Source organism: Gastrolobium bilobum, unplaced genomic scaffold (genome assembly GCF_033153095.1).
Source record: "Gastrolobium bilobum isolate Gb01-03AN ecotype WA unplaced genomic scaffold, APGP_CSIRO_Gbil_v1 utg16668, whole genome shotgun sequence".
In the NCBI taxonomy this organism is placed as follows: domain Eukaryota; kingdom Viridiplantae; phylum Streptophyta; class Magnoliopsida; order Fabales; family Fabaceae; genus Gastrolobium; species Gastrolobium bilobum.
Genome location: NW_026898163.1, coordinates 115544 through 136062, shown reverse-complemented (window position 1 = coordinate 136062; position 20519 = coordinate 115544). Strand labels below are relative to the sequence as shown.

Here is a 20519-nt window from a genome sequence, read left to right as displayed (position 1 = left end):
ATTTACGGCCCATGAAAAAAAGCAGATTCAAGTGATTCAATAGCTAACTAAGTTGAAAGTAAAAATAGAACATCCAATACCTTGTTTTCAATCATCAAACTAAAAAGATAAATAAAGGGTCTAATTTATTCAAAGAAACAGGTGATGGAAGAAAGATGAAGTGTGAAACCAACCTCAAACCAATTCTTAACATGATTTTTCGCCAAAAATATAGCTCAGATGTACACACGCATGATTTTCTTCATAGTTAAGGTCAATCAAGTTGAATTTGTTCTTAATTTTAGACACAAATGGAGGAATAAATAGAGAATATAAAAAGATGCATAGATAAAAAAAAAAGTAAATATCTTTTTTGGTCCTCAGCAAATTTCATAATGTCCGCATTAGTCCCTAGCAAATAAAAAGGTTACTCATGATCCCTAAGAAATTCAAAATGAATCCATTTAGTTAAAATCGTGGTCTCTCACAAATTCAAAAAAAAACCCACATTAGTCCCTCAAAAGGACTAAAATGGGTCCACTTTGAATTTCTTAGAGACCACGAATAGCTTTTTTATTTGTTAGGGATTAAAGCGGATATCGTAAAATTTGCTGAGGACCGAAAAAGATATTTACTCTAAAAAAAAAAAATGAAAGAGTCATCAAAGGTAAGAAATTAGAGACATCACTTGATGGTACTTGAAAAACTCCCTCTTAACTTCAATAATTTGCAGGAATCATCAATTAAAGCACAATACTTTTTAACTTAGATCCCTCAAATTCTATAAAAGGGCTTGATAGACCACACAGAGTTGAATCTGGTCCAATAGTAATTCAAATATTGAGGAGAGATTCCTTTGTAGGATACTTCAGCGAGATAGAGTTTGGTGTTTGATTAATTGTCTTGATTTATTGGGAAAAATGGGGTACTTGCAAGGACTATGATGCTCAAGTCAGATTTTTATCGATGAGCTTTAGTCAAGATGGATTAGATGATTATACATGGACTTCAAGTCTTTGTTATATAGTTGTTGGTTGTCCTACTTATGCCACCTTCATATGGTGGCACTTGATCTCATTGGTGGACTGAGATGGCTCTTGCAGGCTCTCTAGTGTGTGGGATGCCTATATTCGTGAACTATGCCTTCTATGTATAGCCGGAATCAGGTGCTTGCCCTTTGATTATTAGTTATTAAGATGGCCGTAGAGTTCTGTGCTCTTGATAGCATAGTTGTATGCCGACGGAATGACATCAAGATGAGATGGACATTTTTCTTTAACCTTTAAATCTTAAAGGTTAAACCTCTTAGACCATTTATGGACTAGGTCTTATATCCCATGTGGAATAAGTCAAAATCAGGCTTGCTATTGCATTTTAAGAGTCCTTCTCCATCTGTCTTTTTTTTTCCCTCTCTGTTTTTTCTTATCAATATAATATTTTTTGGAAAAAAACTATTTTTAATCGATTACATACAGCAATGTTTTTAAAACTATATATATCACACTTACTGGTTGAACTGAAACCAATTATATTTTTGGTTCAAATGTTATTTGAGTTAATGACCATTCAATTAAGCTCAAATTATAAATTTAACCAGTTAAATTACAAATTTAACAACAAATCAAACCAATGAAATTATTGCACCGAAATTCTCACACTTTCCGTCTCCAGTTCTGAATTTTAAAAATATTACTTTATGGATGGCAAGCATTGCCATCACGTTAGAATGAAAAAGATAGACTTGCTCTATTGTTTTATTTGCTTGTGAACTTTTCGTAACATTGCCATCTTTTCCCAAACACGCTAAACACGTTAGAAAGAAAAAGATAGACTTGCTATAATATTTTATTTGCTTGTGATTTTTTCGTAACAAGGATAAATGAGTAATATACCTCGTCTATTTTGCGCTTTATTATTTTATATTTTAGGATTTTATATTGTTCTTGTCTTGATTTCACAATCTTGCCTTAAATGCTGATTTCTTTTTTCCTTTTCTTTTCTGCTGTACCAAAAATAATATTGATGGGCAAGATAATTTTTATGTTTTAAAATTTTGATTTAAATTTTAAAATGTACTGTGCGTGTAAAAAGATTACATTGTTTTATTTAATAAATTTAACATCTGATAGCTAATAATATATTATTAATTGAATGTGCAAAAAAAAATATCATAATTAATATAAAAAATTTTAAAAAAAGAGAGTTCCCAGTTTTGGCCGTGAGATAATATTTTATTGTAATTTTTTCCATTCAGGCACGTGAGATTTAACACTCTTCCTTTTTTACATTTTTGAAAAATTCTTAAGTTATTAAATACTAATTTTTATGTTAACTTTTTTTCTTTTTTACTAAAATTCAACTATACTTCATACTTGTATTCTCAAAATAATTACTTTCAATTTACTTTGCACAACTTTTTTTTCTTTCCAAAACTTACATGCTTATATGCTCAAATTAATTTTTAAAAATTTTATTTTTGTATCAAAAAACCCTTAAATCTCAGCTGATTCACTCTTATATTTTTATTTAAATACATTACCGTGAAAGTGACTTAATTTTTTAGATTACTTTTCCTAAAGAATAACACATGAGTTTCATAACTTTTACTCTTTTTAATTTTAAATTTAAATTATTTTAAATTAATTATGCATATCCTTCTTATAATTCCTATTATTTTAATTTTCTCTTGTAGTATATATTTTTCATATTTTACCTGAGTTAATTATATATGTACACACTACTTTTAATTTTAAATATTTTTTATTTAAATATTTTTTAATTTATACTTATTTAAATTTTACTTAAATTTAAATTACTTGTCCAACGTGAGGACACTTGTCAATTTCTTTATTTGAGAATTTTTATGATGAAGATAATGAGTATAATAAGTATTAAATTTAAATAATTCCTCACTGCTTTTGTTAATATTTATAACTCCCTAGATTATTCTTTATTAATTGTTACAATATTCATTACTATATAAAATGTGAATGCAGAGGACTTCCATTTGGTTTTAAAAAATGGGTCCAATTGATACAGCACCAACGAGAGACAATCATTGCATGTTCTAACGTTTGTACCCAAGAAAATTCTTCCGTGCAGCATGTGGTTGCATTAAATTTCAGTTATTAGAAGCTTGAGCGGGCAGTTGAGCATATTATCTAGCCTGAAAAATTCTTAGCTAAATATGCATTCAAATTATTAGTTAACACGGGTCAACATATTTATTAAAAAATAATTATACGAGGAAGGTTATATTTACAAACTTAATTATGTACTAAGGGTAGTACATAAACCAATTCATGTACTATCCTTAATACATAGTTAAGTTTGTCAGAATTTATAAATAAAATATTTATAAATACCCCTTATATACCATACATGATCAATTTGTACCAATGTATGTGTTACACTCAATCTTAATTATTGATCTCATTTATATAGGTGTAATCAATAGCTAAGATTTCTTATCCTTGCATTGGTACAAGTAGATAATGCTAGGGGTGACAATTCATGTCATCGGGTCGAGGTTTGACAACACTCGACATGAATACAACACAAAGATTCGTCTTCGACACGAATATGACTTGCTTATTTCGTGAGTTAACACGACACAACACAAATAACTCGTCAAGCTCAAAATGTTTCACTTAATATGCAGAATGATATAACATAACACAACACAAATAACATGCATGATGAATGTTATTTTCACTAATGTCATGTTGACGTGACATAATATGACACAATACAAATAATTTAAAAAAAATTAAGGTGAGAAAATTAACATTACATGATTTTTTTCCAACACAAACTTGACCCAAATTTGAAAACGGGTCAATTTAAACATGAATTTCTCGTGTGGTGTGGGTCGTATTGAAAATTTTCACCCCCAAATCTTACCCCAATATAAATATATTACCTACTTAACTTGAGGGGCCAGGTTATATTTACAAATATTTTTGTTTACAAACTCTTACAAACTACATTATCTTCTTCTGGGAGAATATTAATCACACTATCTTCTCCAGAGAGAACATAGTGCAATTTGTATAAATTTGTAAAAAAGTACACTACAAGAAAATACCTGTATAGTGACGGAATTGATATGAAAATTCCGTCGCTAATTTGATCCTCGCTACTATTTTTCGTCGCAAATTCCCTCGCTAACGATTTTGTGGGGAAATTTGTGACGGAAAGTAGTAGTGGCGATGAAATTAGCGACGGAATTTCCATAACAATTCCGTCCCTATACAAGTTTTCTCTAGTAGTGGTAAAAGGATCCTTCCCTAACTTGAGATATGTGAAATTTATAATTTAAAAGTTTATACTAAACCCAAGTACCTGAATTCTCCTGCAAACAATGATTTGAGTTACTTCGGTGACTACATTTATGGTACCAATTATCTATATATAGTCAAGCTTCTACCATTGCTCTCCACATCAATTCACACTAACTTTCAAAACTCCTAAGTCCTCATCCTGCGTTTCCTAACCATGGCTAGCTCAATGGTCGTCAAGGTTGCATGCTTGGCAGTGATGTGCATTGTTTTGTGTCTACCACTAACACAAGCAGCTCTCAGTTGTGGCCAGGTGGTCACCACAGCAGCACCATGCGTTGCATACCTAAAGGGAAGTAGTGGTGGTGCAGTCCCTGGACCATGCTGCAATGCGATTAGGACCTTAAACAGCGCTAAGACCACACCTGATCGTCAAGCTGTTTGTAGGTGCCTCAAACCCACTGTTCTGAACCTTCCTGGCCTCAATCCTAACAACCTTGCTGGCCTCCCTGGCAAATGTGGTGTTAACTTGCCCTACAAGGTCACTCCCTCCATTGATTGCAACAAGTATGTATATATACATATATAGAGATACTTATCTATACATTGTATAATGTTCTTCCTTTATGTTCAACATATGAACTTTTCATTATGATGTATTAATTAGTCAACAAACTTATTAACCTTTATTTTAATTTGATTGCCAATTGCAGGGTTCAGTGAGCAACTCGCGTGAAAGGTTATTGTGCTTGTTTACAATAAGTACTTATTAAGTGGCAAGAGAAAATAAGGAAGTGGGCTACTCCTAGATGTGTGGATCGATCCTCAGTTATAGATTACATGTCTAAGATGTGGTTTCAGATTTCCATTTAATTATTACAGCAAATGTTATATATTTGCTACTTGTTGCATTTCTATCCATTTTCACATCATCTCTTTTATCAATCTCTCATGAGATAATGATATACTTAACTGCAGTAACTTCAAATGTTTCAATCAATGATTTATGTTGAGATATATAAAATTATTAATCTAGCCTCACCCAACAGCTTAAGCTTTTAGGTTGAATTGGTTCTTTACATGGTATCAGAGCCTCGTGTCTCGGGTTCGATCCTCGCTACCCTCCACTTTCTCTTGTGGAATTTCTTAGCATAGGTAGGCTGGGCTTGCATCATCCACCTTTAAAGCTCAATGGGCTCTTTTGTGAGGGGACGTGTTGAGATATATAAAACCATTAATGTAGCCTCACCCAACAGCTTAACCTTTTAGGTTGAATTGGTTCTTTACAATTTACATTTGCCAATGGGGCTCGCTCTTGTGAGGAAAGTTCTTAATTAACCATTACACTTATAAGGTAAAGTGTGTGTCATTTTAAAGGATGTAAAGTTGTTTCATTTTAAGAGAGAGAAAGAGATAGATAAAGGAGGAGAGAGAGTTGACAAAAAAAAAATAAAGATGTGAGTCCCACCTCTTTGTGAGAGTGAAAAGATATAAGTTGTGTCATTTAAAAGGATAAGCATTTTTCTCATAATTATAATAGACACTAGTGTCCCTTAAGGCATTGAACTGCCATCAAGGCTTGGCTACACTAGTCAAGACTTTGGATTCCCGTCACTTAACCAACCCATGGATGGTGATCTCTTCCCTCTGTTGGCCCAACACTGCATTCGTAAAGCAACACTAAACCTCGAGTTGCACTAGATTTTTTATCCCAAGTATATGAGTTTATGCAAAATTCAATAAAGTCATTTGAAGTGTTGTGCTCCATACAAGCCCATGAACCAGGAACAGAATTAGATGGTGAACTCAATTTTAAATACTGAGATGGTATACATTTTGTGTCCTTAGAATTTCTGATGGGATGTTTAACTGGAATAGGAGATGCTTTTAACAAGGGCAAATTGAAGATATTAATGACATTTTTAACAATAAATTAAAAAAATGGACTTGGATAGAAAAAATCATAAAGATATAAATGATAAAAAATTAAACCATAAGAAGGTAAGTAATTTTAGATTAAACTGAGGTTTATGAACTTTTAATTTATTGACACTTGAGAAACTCATTCTTAATTTTAATAATTTCAGGAATCACTTAGAGGGGAATGAATCCCTATGTTTTGTTTTAATATAGTCATGTTATCTCAAAAAAATTAGTCATTAATTCTTTAATAGATCAATTATCAGAGCAATTAAAATGACCATTTTTATTTTCTGTTTTACAAGTTTTTGTTTTAAAATTATTTAATCTATTAATGAATAATTGATATTTTTCAAATAATATAAATTCATGTTGAAATAAGAGATACTCATTTTCCACGTAGAATACGATTGTAACTTAACTTAGATCCCTCGAATCCTATAAAAGGGACTAGCTCCTGGTGCTTTTTAAGAGTCACCCTCTGTCTCCCTCTTTTATCAATATAAAGCTATTTTTAGTCCTTTATAGAAATGGTTTTAAAACTACATCAACTAACTCATTGATTATAAATTCAACAACCAATTAAACCAATGATATCATTGCATCGAAAGTCTAGCACTTTCCACTCCAATTCCGAATTTTAAAATAGGTTTAATGTCTATTGTATTGTAAGCCATAAAATTATCTCTTATAGATTTATATACACATAGAAGTGTGTGAAGTTTATGTTTTCTCTTTTTTCTCTTTACATGACTCTACATGAGTCTCACACACTTTTGTATGTGTATAAAAAATAGTTTAATTTCCTACAACATAAAAAACATTAAAACCTTTTAAAATATTAGGATAGATAATGAAAAAGAGTAACTAATGATTTGTTTAACAACGATTAAGATGATCTCAAATAACCGCAAGTCATATGAAAAGATGATTAAAAAAAATTATATTGTTACTCAATATATTTTCATATTACATGATAAATTTGACATCTTATTAAACACATTAAATAATATATTATAGAACGAATGTGTAAAAAAAAATTATATTAATATTATATCAAAATTAAAGTCGTATGTAACCACAATAATGATATCATTTTATCAAGCAAACAAGAAATTATTGTATACATCAAGAGGTAGAAACATGGAAAGGACAGATTTCAATTGGACAAGTGAGAACTACTTAAGTCCGATATTTATGACTCAAATCTCTGCCGGTCCACATATGCAACCTCCTATATGGCTTTTACAGGACTTTCTTCAAGCTAAATTTGATTGGTAATTTTTAAATTGCAGTACTCCTGAATAATCAAGAACAGTATACTAATAAAGTGATCACCATATGTTAAAAACAACATATCAATGCATGAAACTTCTCGACTTGCCGGGTTAGAGATGAAACTGGATTATACACAGATTAAACCGGTGACTTTTTCTGTGATCACAAAGAACAATCTTACTACTACTCCAAAATTTGCCTCTATCAACATTTGTTGCCAAAAAAAAAAAATATCATATTTGTAAAGTATTTTGGGATACACCACCTCAAAAGTTAGCTCAAAGTGTGGGAGTGCGCAAGGCCTTGTAAACTCCACATTAATTAGTTGCACATGCAACCAATGTGGGACTATATATCTCAACACGCCCCCTCACACGAGAGCCCGTTGGGCTTGAAGAGTGGACAATACAACATGCCCAGCCTACCTGTGCTAAGAAATGCCACAAGAGAAAGTGGGGGGCGGCGAAGCTCTCATACCATGTAAAGAACCTTGGGATACACCACCCCAAAAACTAGCTGATAAACCTTTAGTTTATCTTATTTTATAGACTAAATTAATATAAAATATCAAGTTAAATAAGTCAAAAACTAGGGTTTAATATAATAATCATGAACATTATCTGAATTTTTGTTTAATGGAATCATCTTTGCTATTTTTTAGGGATTTGTTGACAAAAGGAGTCAAAGATGAAGATTGGATAAATAGAGATCACAACTAGAAAAGATGAGATCAAGAGATGATAGAAGAAGATCAAAAACAATAAGATTGAAGATCTTATCAAGTTGTTAGAAGTGGGAGCTTAAGCCCCCATTCAGAAGCTTAAGCTCCCTAAAAACGCAAATAGCTACTGCCTCTGGGCGCTTAAGCCCCCAACTCAGGGCTTAAGCGCGCCACAAGAAGAAAAGGTTGTCGCGAGGAGCGCGCTTAAGCGCCCTTCAGAGCGCTTCAGCGCGCAACGCGAATCAGAATTCACTGTCCTAGGGCGCTTAAGCGCGCTACAACAGGCTTAAGCGCCCAGACAGATCCAACTTAGGCCCATTCGAGTTTTCTACTAGGATACAAACTCTTGGCCAATAAAAGGGCCATTGGAGACCAGAAATAAATAACTTTTACATTGCAAAACAACTCTTGGGTGCTTGGAGGCTGAAGGAACGCAGAGGAACATCATATTCATGTTCGTGAGCGGCGGAGACGGATCAACGTCAAGTGTTCACTGGAGATATTGAAGATCCACCAATCACTTATGGTGTTTGGGGGAGCTTTTCTATTTTCTTTTGTTCTTGATTTTGCCATGTCCGGCTAGTTCTTTAAGTAGTTAGGGTTAGATGGATTTTAGTCGATTTATTATGCTTTGAATAATTCGTACGTTAATTTTCCTTTTTATCATGAATGAAGTTATCTGTTTTTAATGCTTTATATAGGCTTGAATCTTATATAATGATCATCGGTAAATGCATGACAATAGGGATGTTGGTGTGTGATCCATATCTGATAACTTCATCGTAAACGCTATGATTCTAGGGATAGACATAGAATTTGTGTAACCTTAAGATTCTTGAACTTAATGCTTGCATTCTTGGGGAATAACCGGGGAACTAGGGTTCTTTCAAGTTTGTAAAGATTTTAGGGTAACAAGGAATTGAGCTCTAATAACACGCGAAAGAATTGGTTAGATTGATATTAAGGACGGTTAACGTAAAGAAGGACTTCGAATCATAATAAGGAGATTAAAGGAAATCGAACCCCTAGCTACGTTTTTATTTTATTAGTTAAATCACATCTTTAATTTCTTGTTTTTAATTCTTGCAAGTAATTAGCTTAATATTTAATATTTTAATTTTGCAATTCAAATCCTGTTTCCAAATACACTTTCGATTGTCCAACTAAGTTTGCGATAGTGAATTAGTGCTTGAACCGTAATCCTCGTGGGAACGATCTCTTACTTAATCATATATTACTTGTACGATCGGTGCAGTTGCCGTGAGTAGCAACACTAGCTCAATGGGTGGGAGTGCGCAAGGCCTTATAAACTTCACATTAATTAATTGCACATACAACCAATGTGGGACTATATATCTCAACAATATTCAAGCGTTGTTTGCCAAAATTAAGAGAAAGAATCTTAATTTGATTTTGAAAATCTAGATGAAAAAAAAAAAAAAAAAGACATGGGACTGTTTGTAAACGTGGTTACAGTAACTCACTCACTGATAAATAGCAGTGACTTCAGTTCATCACATATAAATGTTACTTCAATGAGTTTGCCATCTTTCTTTAAAATCTAGGCAGGGAAATGGTTGGTCCTGGATCTTTTGACTAAAACAGTAATAGCGGCATTTAACATGCCCAACCACAATCCATTATGGCACTGAATTCAGCTCAACTACCAAATAACTTCAAGCACGTGGCTAGTCACATGACTGTGCTTGCACCCCACATACCCTCCTACCCTTCTCTTGTTATATATACATGCAGCAACAGAAAGAAAAGCTCAACACAAAGAGTCTCTAAAAAGGCCATATATATAAGTTGAAATCTAGTATAAGGGTAAAGCTATACAAAGTGCAAGATTTGAGTCATGGCTAGTTCAATCATGGTTAAGGTTGTTTGTTTGGCAATTGTGTTTCTAGCACTTGGTCCAACTAGTCCTAAGGTTCAAGCTGCAGTGACATGTGATCAAGTTCAAAACAATTTGACCCCATGCATTACATATGTACTCTATGGTGGGAGTACTGTGCCAGCACAGTGTTGCAACGGGGTTAAGTCCCTCTATGGCATGGCTCAGACCACACCAGATCGCAAAACAGTTTGCAATTGCATAAAGAATGCTGTTAGTTCCAGTGGATTCACTTACTCTAACTTTAATCTAAACAATGCTGCTGGCCTTCCAAAGAAATGTGGTGTTAACATTCCCTACCAGATCAGCCCCAACACAGACTGTAGCAAGTACTTATAATATATACATATCTTACATGCATTTTTATTTTATTTTATTTTTTTATCATGCATCTTTCATAGGGTGAATCTTGAGCAGCAGTAAGGTTGTTATTTAGTGACCAAAAGGTCATGGGTTCTCAGTGTTGTAAACAACCTCTTTGCAAATATGCAATGGTTAGGACGTGTACAATGGACCATCAACCCTCTCCTCCCAAAATTGGGATATCTTTTGTACCAAGATTTGCCCCATGCATGCCCTTTATTCATCTTTCCAATATGTCTAACGAGTCTTCTTTTTTTTGTTTTGATGCAGAGTTCAGTGAGGTTGATGCATGATGATCTTGGAGCAGTAGCTCAAGAGTGGTGTTATGGCAGTAGTATATATAGTGTGTGAATAAGAGGCTACATGAGTGACATGGGAATGACTAGAAATTGCTTCTTGCAAGCTTGTACTAGTGTTCTTGTGTGTCTGTGTTTGATAGTGGGTAGCCTTTTCTTTCATGGTTATTGTAGGCATTAGCAGAAGATAAGGAGTGGAGTACTAGAAGAAATGGGTATGTAAGCAGTGGTTGTCTCTTTGTTAATGATATGCGCAGTCTATTTTGTGAATGGATTTGGAGAACTTGATTAATGATGCTTGTGCCTCACAAGTGACTTTGTCTATTTCTTTGTTCCTTGACCAAAAGTGCCATTGGGGAAAGAGGTTTCAAAACTATCAACGTAATATTAAAAGGAAGGAACTTTGGATCAAGATTTAAGGATGACTCATCATCAAATGTTTGCTGAGGCAATTAAATATTTAAATCATAATGAGCTCACTTATTTTACTATTTGTTTTCAAATATATAATATAAAGGGATGGATCCATTTACAAAAAATTTTACAAATTACATTAAGTATGACCGGTCATACACTCTTGATTGAAGTATGACTGGTCATAGTGTAGTTTGTAAGAGTTTATAAACAAAAAATTTGTAAATATAACATTCTCCCTAATACGAAGCATGCATTACTTTTTTTTGGTTACATAGTATAAACTATAAAGCATATTTGATCCATGTATAATGTGAACTTGTATGTCAGTTACTATGATAATTATCATTTAATAACAATATAAAGAATTCTATTTAAATTTTAAATTTATTTATTTATTTATTAACTTAACACTATTATTATAATATTGCTTATCTACATTATTCATATTAGAAATATAAAGTTCTAAAGTTCGAACCGATCACTTGAGGATTGAAGATAAACTCCAACCCAACAAGCAACTTGGAAAACCAACTTCTAACTAAGTTAATGAATCAATCCCTTTACTGATTTGGTTTAAAAAGTCTTGCTTATTATAGCCCTAAGGAATTAACCATGGGGAATACACTTCTCATCTGCAAGGGTGTATCCTTCTGTTACCGAGGTATTAATCAGTGGCAATATTTTATTTTTATTTTTTTAAAAAGAATGATGGTGGGCCCCACGATTCTTTGGGTTAGCTGCAAAAGTTTAAAGTGACATACTTATCACCAAAAAAGTTTATTACTCTTACAATCAATTTAATCATTGTTGATTTCTAACAATCTAACCGTTATACCTTGATTTTCGATAATCCAACGATTATAATTTATTCAGAATTAAAAATTAATTAATAAATGTGACCCAATAAATGTTATTAATTTTCAATAAATTATAACCATTAGATTGATGAAAATCAACGATAATTAAATTAAAGGTTTAGTGCGTGTCATTTAAAAGGACACAAGTTGTATCAATTTAGTGACTAACACAGAGTATGAATGTGTAATTCTGAAAAAAAAAATTATTTTACACGTTAGCTATGTGACTGAGGAGAGAAAGAAAATAATTTTTCAGATTTACAAAAAGCACAACCATTCCTAAAAATGGAAGAACTAAACACAAACCCTCATCAATTCAAAAAACCCAAATTCCAACCAAGGCCAGCTCACCACCACTGCCACCACAAAGTCCAAGAACGCAGAAATCGAATCACCAAGCAAAACCATATCCTATGCCCAGCCATGGGAAACGCCGCATCCCCGCCGCACCAACCACACATGCCACTCCAAAACAACCCAATAAGAACCAGCGAGCTCCAGCCAACAAAGACACCAACAGCCATTGAATTACAGAGCATCAATCCAGGGCCCCCGCAAACATTGTGCAAAGTAGAAGGAAAAGATGGAGAACAATTCCTTTTTTCTTTTTTCCTTTTTCTTGTCCCTTTTTTTTCTTTTACCTTTTTCTCTGCTGGGTTGTTTATAAATTGCGAAGATATATACAAAGTTTTATCCATTAATTAAACAGCAGTTAATGTGGTTGTCAGAATTAGAAAGGAGACTGGTATCATGCTTAAATAAAAAAGACTATTACTTGTAATTACTGCTATCCTCAAGAAGTGAATGTAATTTATTCTTAAATAAAAAAAAATATTTTACATCTAGTACATCCAGGCACCCAAAAATCTAGGGGATGGAGGATGCCTCGTTTTTGGAGAAGTACTTGAACAATCTACTATACTAATATACAACAAAGATAAAAATAAATAGTTCTGTTTACCTGCCATGAATTTCATAGTTTCACTTAATAGAAACCTCCACACGTAAATTAGATAGAATAATGTATGTTTACCTTAACAACAAATATATACACTTGGCTGTTGCGAAAGAACTGAGATCGATCGATGTAGCGGCTGCAGCAAGGTCTAAAGTTAGCATGTAACGGGTGGTTTGAGTGCCACAGCTCTATCTGCAAGCAGCTAGGTATGTTTAAGGGTGAAGTTCAAGAATAGCATGTTTTTGCAGTTGCATCAGTTTCGTAATCCAAAATATGTCTATCCATTCGGTCCAAAAAGCTACTTTCTGACAATCTTAAAATTCTGAGTTCTTCTCTCAAGAAATCCAGCTCTTTCTTTAACTCAGCGTTCTGCTCTTCAAATTGGGTATTTGATAAAATCTGCCTACGGAGAAGTTCATTTTCCTCCATTACTTGGCCTATTTTCATCTTTAATTGGGCATTTTCCTCTTCTAACATGACACTTTTCTTTCTTAAATCATCCTGTTAATCAAAAGAGTTCATTTTATTGTGATGTTCATTGTGGATATATATATACAATATAAAGAAAAAAAATAAAGAAATATAATCTATGACAAGACCCAAAAGAATAAAGCAGAACCAGATCTCACATCATAAAAGCTCGACTTTGGGGGAGTGTCGTTCATTTTGAATTTTTCAGCACTGAACTCTTGCTCTCTGCCTACTTCGTCAGCAATGCTCAAATTTGTGGGGGTGTCCTCCACTATCCGGTTTCCAAGATTCATCTCATGCTCTCTATTTACTTCATCACAAATGCTCAAATTTGGGGGGCTGTCCAACACTATCAGGTTTACAAGATTCATCTCCTTCTCTCTATTTACTTCGTCACAAATGCTCAGATTTGGGGGGGTGTCCAACACTATAAGGTTTTCAAGATTGGTCTCCTGCTCTCTATATTCTTCATCACAACTGCTCAACCTTGTGGGAGTGTCGTCCACTACCTGATTCTCAAAATTATCCCCATCCTCTCTAAGTACTTTACTAGAGACACTAACTTGTAACTCTGAACCTACACCAGGAACCTGCCGACGTCCAATTGTCAATCAATAGAGAAAGCAAACCACATTACAACATAAGCGATTAAATAGAAGGAGTATAACTCAAAAGACACCCATGTTAGTAATTCATACATTCGAATCAAAAATTTGAATTGATTACCAACATTAAGATTATTCCAATGAGGTTTGGCTCAAAAGATAAGATCGTACCACATCAACTCAAACGTCTTGACTTGGAGTCTGCTATGGCTGGTGATATGCACTGACCTTAGAATGGAGCAACTTCCCCTCTCCCTAAACTTTTATTTACCAGAAATTTAAAAAGTTCATAAACCAAAAAATTATAACTCACTTTATTTAATGTGTTAATCGAACAATTTTCTTCACTTTGAAGCTCTTCGTTGTCACCCACCAACTCCAGTGCTTCTTTGATTATCTCTAGTTGTAACTCTTCAGAGGTAGGTTGGAGTTTCCAAATTATCTGCACATAAACAGATAATAAACTACAAAGGAATTATAACCCACTTTTCCTTCGTCCTTTTTTTGATAAGGACTTCAGTGTGACAACTAATACCAAGGCAGCCATCATTAATTCAAACACCAAATATGCTATCTGCAGATTCAGACTAAAGCCTAAAGCTCTCGAGAAGAGAACGGCTTTGCTACTTCAATCATTAAATCATCAAAAAATGACTAAATATAACATAAAAATGGCACCAGGTCAAAACAGACACATGTTTTCTCCACCTGCCATATTATGCGGGGAGCCAGTGACTATAAAGAATAAACTCAATATTCAACAGATACGTAAGCAAGTTTCAAGTTACCTGGTCATCATGCAGGTCCTTTAACCTTGAAGTACCTCGTTGCCTTTGGAGAGATTTACTATTATCCCATCGACACACACGAGGAAAGGTCAAATCATGACATTGCAACTGTGGTCGTGCTATATCAAAATGCTCATAACACCATGTCTGTCCGCCATAGACAAAGGGGAAAATAAAACTTAAAAACAAGAACATTTAATCAACATAAGCATTTATAAATCACAACTTTACAAGTATTGCTCCAAAACTTCTTATCCCTCGGAAAACTAACTCTTACACATACTCTTCTAAGCAAATGTAAGGTAGCTTCTTGTGACAGAAGGTCACTTATTCTAGTACAGAGAACAACCTCTTTGCAAAAATGCAAGAATAAAGCTGTGTATAATCTCCCTTTATCTTTATCCTGGCAAAGCAGGGAGACTTGTACACTGGAATTTTCCCATCTAGTCTTAAAAGCAACATATAAATTGCTTGTATACATACATTTTACTTCCAAGACAACGCATATACCCTTTTGTAAATTGTAATCAATATAAACATGAAAAAGAAAAAAAGGAAACTTGAATTGACATCAAGTTAGTTTTTTTTTTTTTTGAGAATTCATTTACAATAAATGATCACATCAATCTTCAACTTCAATTCAGTTAAGACATTTTATGCACTCAATATTTGGAGGACTATATTTCCTTCTTAAATGAGTTAAATTTGAGAAACTATGCAATCAATTGACGTAATGTAAATAATCTTTGTAGGACTAATGAATCAAAATATACGCACACTCTTTTAGTCTTTTTTTAGACCAAAATATCCATTGACTCAATAAAAAAAGGGTAACATGATGATATAAAGCTCCCCTTTTGTACAAGGTCTAGTGAAAGGATCAGATCAATTCTATGAATCTATAATAGGTTCTCTTACCCTACATTAGCATACATGATTCGAGAATTGACTCAATAAATTAAAAAATTCAAATTAATAAATAAATAAAATTATGACATGGTGAAACTTACTTGGAGAAATATAAGACAACCACCAACATATTGCACATTATTTTCTTTCCTCTTATCTAGCCACTGAGCCAAATCTTCAACAATAGCAACACCCCACGCAAATCGAGAAACCTCATCCAAATTCATTAGAAAGTGCAAGTAGCGTGAATCAACTTTACCATCATTGGAAGATAAAAAGGTTCCAATCGTGTAAAGTAAGAACGTCCTCACAAAATAATCGCTCGAAACTTCCCCAATTGAATCGAGCCTCTCTTCAAGAAAACTCATCAACACCTTCCTCTTCCCTTCCTTTGCTTCATACGAGCCTTCGAAATCCGAGAAAGGTTCATCCTCCTTCAACACAACCGGGTCACCCACGACCCGAAGGCCCATAATCAAAGCAGCGTCTAACAAGCTCATTCGGATCTCGCCCGACCCGATAACGAAAGCCCGCTTCTCGCAGCTCCAAGCTTCCATCACCTCCGTTAAGAAAACCTTGTTCAGCGAGTGATTCGGAACACGTAACAGGTTCCCGAAACCCGTTTTCGTTATCGCGGATCGTTGCTCCGCCGTCAGCTGCTGAACACGCTTCGCGTACGACGTGAGAGAAAATCTTGTCCTGAAATTCCTAACCTGAAACGGTAAAAAAAAAGAAAAACGAAGAAATCGAAGTTGAAACTGGAATTCCTGTTTTTCTTAGATTTTCTCGGGAAACAAACATGAAATTGAGGTGTACCGGTTCTCGGACTTGGGCGAGGCCGGCGGAAGATAGTCTGGTTGATTTCCTCATCGGGAATTGGGTTTTCCGGTGACGGTGACGGTGACGGAAGTGTTGAATGGAAGTGAATGAACGTGAAGAAATGCAAACGGCATAAACAGAGGACACAAATGTCTACTGGTAATAGTGGCAAAGCTTTCGGGAGAAGCTTCAAAAAAATGGATGACGTGTACCTGAGATCAAAATAAAGGGCGCCAAAATATCAGATTATTTTAATTTTTTTCATTTTAACAAAATAAAAAATATTCATTTTTTTTTTTTAATACTTTCTTTAGATGAAATAAAGAGATATCAATAAAATGAGGAAATATTATAAATAAAATTATAAAGTATTATACAAAACTTTAAATAATGATTATTTTGAAAGTATTCATTCATTTTTATTTTAACGATATATATTTGTGATTATAATCTATACTATTATACGAAAGAATTTATTTCATTTAAAAAAAAAACTCAAAAATCAGTTTATTTTATTATTATTGTGAACAGAATTATAAATTGGTATTTTAAAATAACTACCAAATCCAATTCCTGTAAGTAAGTTCATCTTTATTTTTATAAAATTTTAATACAAAATTACTTTTGTTAATACTTTTGTAAATAAAATATAAACGTTATTTTTTAAACAAATATAAAAAAAAAAATAAGATAAAATATATTTTTTTCTTGTACACACTTTCAAGTTTTGTATAAGTACTTCGTTTAGAATTTAATTATAAAAAGGATTCAATATATATGCTTTTACTGAAATTTCTCTGTCACGTAAAAGTTTATTTCTCTTTTCTTTATAATAGAACTCATTATTCACTTTTATATAAGTATGTCTGAAATTTTTTCTGTAATAAAAGCAAAATTTTCTAATAAGAAATTAAATGCACATTTATTTTATTTTTTAAGGCCTTTTTCTTCTTTCGAGTCCAAAGTTCTGCTAATCCTCAACCCAATCCATTTCCGCATGATAATGGCTTATGTCACAAAGTTCAATGTAATCAAAGCCCAGTAAGACGATTAAAATGGGCTCTCTTACATGTCCGATACAATCAAAGCCTTGTAAAACTTGAAAACTAATAAACGACCCATCTTCTAATTTGTACGTCATATATATGTTCTTTCTTTCTTTTTTTCTTTTCTAATCTATTCTATATGTTATAGATATATACAATTAATTTTCAATATTTTCTATTATTATATATTTTTTATCTTAATAAAAAAGTAAAAAGTCAAAATTAATTATGCGGGTAAAGAATAAAGCTTACAGCCTGCCTTTATTTTTATTTTTTTTTAAATACAATTTTCCATATCAGCATTCACCAATTTTCGATTGTATTAATTTCTTTATAATTTTCAATACTTTTCACAATTACAATAATTTTTTTTGTAAATTATTACAATTACAATTACAATAATTTTTTACCTAACAATTCAATCATGTTAAGTTTAAGCCAAAATAAATTAATGTATGTAAAAGCTGCTATCTAAAGCAATTGATCTTTATTAAATATTCTATAAATATTGCATATATCGGACAAAAAATTAACATTTAAGAAACTTTGATAGGTCAATGTCCAAATTAATTAAATGGATTAAATTAACTCTTAAATAAAAGTTCAAGCTCACTTATTTATCTATGTTTTTTATATGTAAAATTACCTTAGCCATTGCAAGTAATTAATGGGGAAGAAGTGATAGTATTTTAATATTATTTCACGAACGAAATTGTCTTGAGCCGTGACAAATTATTGAGAAGCGACGATAGTGGGTATACTGCTTTACAAACTTAAAATTATAAGGCTATACTCAATTGAAGATTTAAGGCATGAAAATAAATGATGATATTATATTTAAACTAAAATTTCATACTATAATTCTAATACTTTTCAATGAATATGTCGTTAAAAGAATGATAATGCGTAATAAAGAAGGGTTTAAGTTTTCTTATGTTGTAGGATTGTAGGAGAGAAAAAAATAGAGAGAAGTTAAATGTGGGTCCCATATTTTATATTAAAAAAGAAAAGAAAAATTAATTGGCACGGAAAACGAATTTGTGTAGGAAAATGATGTACTCTCATGTGGCTGAGAGTATTATTTCCCAATAAACAATTAAACAAAAACAATTATTTTCAATAAAAAGTATAAATACAAAATAACCTAACGCGCGCACAGATAAAATAATTAGTTATTATTAGGTATAATTCGAACAAATGTAATGCATGTGGGCAAAAAAATTAAAGTAATGCATTTAAATTAAATAATTACGCATTTAATGCTGTTTTGTAAACATTACACATCTGTTGTACAATGAGACGCCCCCTTTGGGCGTCACGTGTGACGCCCCAGTGAGGCGTCTCTCCCCTAGAGAAGACGCCCCACTGGGGCGTCACATGTGACGCCCAAAGGGGGCGTCTCATGTGCAACCTATATATACCCCACTTTCTTTTTTTCACTCCTTACTCATTTATCTCTCTAACCTCTCTCTAACCGCGGTTCGTAGTGAAGCTTTGCCAACGTAGGTAAGGTCATAATACCTCATATGTATACATTTAAATAACAGTGCTAGTTAGTAATACATGTTAGGATTGACTGTATATTAGAGACTTGGAACATTAGGATAGTCACTTAGAAATTTTGTGGCATGCTATAAATGTTGTATGATATAGTAATTTTATTATTACATAGTTATTATTATTAAATTTTAATTATGCATTAGGGTTAGCATATTAATTAGTGATTTATAAATAGTGTTAGGGACTTCGTAAATTTCGTATGTATGATGTTATTAATGCGGGAGTGCATAACTTTGTAGTTAGTTAGGTGTGATGATTAGTACATATTGGACAAGTTGGTAGTGACCTAGGGTTAAGTATTCAGTTAGTATTATATTATTTTTGTTTGATGTATTATTATTATTTAATTGCAAATAAATAACTGTTCTACGTTTTGGCGGGACTTCATAAATTTCGATTCTAGTTAAATAAATGACGCATATGCTTAATTTTTGTGATAATCAATTATTTCACTGCTTAACTAAATTGTAAATAAAATGGGTTGTTACATGTGATTAATTTAAATGTTGTTTTATATTATATAGTTGAGGATAATGGCTGAGTCATCATCTGAGTCGGATGTAGAGCCCACCGATCCCAGCATATGGATCATCCCTGGGCCGTACAGGTGGGAGGTCCTTCGAAAGAGGACGCAAAAAGCGCATATTTCACAGCGAGTGTGGAATACAGAGCATGTACGAAAAATTAAGACCAAACGTGGGAAGCCACAAGGGGGGCCACCTACCGGTGCTATTCCACCGGTTGTCGAAGAGTACCTAAGACAGGCGGGATTCATACATGGTGTCAGGATGCAACATATTCAGGTATGTTATTTACGTCGTTTTGTATTTATGTAATTATTCAATAAAATTCGTTAACACGTGATAACTGGGAGTAATCCCATGCTTCGATGCCGATCAGATATCAAACATATGTTTGACATGGTAGTAACATGAGCACGAATATTAACGAGAAAATAATCCCATGCTTCCAAAGTTTCACCTTCTACGATGGCAAAAGCGATCGGTAAACATTCATTATTACCATCTTGGGTTGTGGCCACCAACAATTTCCCTTTGTACTTCCCATATAAATGTGTTCCATCAATTTGTATGACGGGTTTGGCAAATTTGAACGCCTCACAACATTGTCTAAACGTCCAAAAAAAGCGATGAAAAACCTTTTTTCCAGAAACTAAGCTCTGCTCCGCATAAAGATCATTTGTTTGTATATGATAAAATGAACCTAGAGAAAAACGAAGCATGTATTCGCACCACCTTGGCAAAAAAGCATACGATTCCTCCCAATCACCATACATAATTGCCATCGCTTTTTGCTTCGCATACCACGCCTTTCTGTAGGAAACTTGAAAGCCA

General features: G+C 33.1%; 3 protein-coding genes across 4 annotated transcripts; 2 read left to right on the top strand and 1 right to left on the bottom strand.

Annotated features, from left to right (window-relative positions):
- Positions 1-4476: 4476 nt before the first annotated feature.
- LOC133313382 (non-specific lipid-transfer protein 1-like) lies at positions 4477-5032 on the top strand. Its single transcript, XM_061514744.1, has 2 exons — positions 4477-4830; positions 4973-5032. The coding sequence occupies exons 1-2, from the start codon at positions 4477-4479 to the stop codon at positions 5030-5032; spliced, it is 414 nt and encodes a 137-aa protein (XP_061370728.1).
- A 4940-nt stretch (positions 5033-9972) lies between these two features.
- LOC133313408 (non-specific lipid-transfer protein 1-like) lies at positions 9973-10979 on the top strand. The gene is made up of 2 exons (XM_061514774.1): positions 9973-10404; positions 10709-10979. Exons 1-2 carry the CDS (start codon positions 10037-10039, stop codon positions 10716-10718), a joined length of 378 nt encoding a protein of 125 aa, XP_061370758.1. The 5' UTR covers positions 9973-10036; the 3' UTR covers positions 10719-10979.
- Positions 10980-12863: 1884 nt separating this feature from the next.
- On the bottom strand, positions 12864-16726 carry LOC133313409 (protein MAIN-LIKE 1-like). Of its 2 annotated transcripts, none has more exons than XM_061514775.1 (6): positions 16556-16726; positions 15841-16452; positions 14831-14977; positions 14356-14484; positions 13596-14027; positions 12864-13467 (listed from the first exon to the last, which is right to left on the bottom strand). In XM_061514775.1, exons 1-6 carry the CDS (start codon positions 16607-16609, stop codon positions 13192-13194), a joined length of 1650 nt encoding a protein of 549 aa, XP_061370759.1. In that variant the 5' UTR covers positions 16610-16726; the 3' UTR covers positions 12864-13191. The 2 variants fall into 2 exon arrangements, with proteins under 2 accessions (XP_061370759.1, XP_061370761.1); XM_061514777.1 differs by having other exon boundaries at positions 15841-16447; positions 16556-16640.
- Between the last annotated feature and the right edge of the window lie 3793 nt (positions 16727-20519).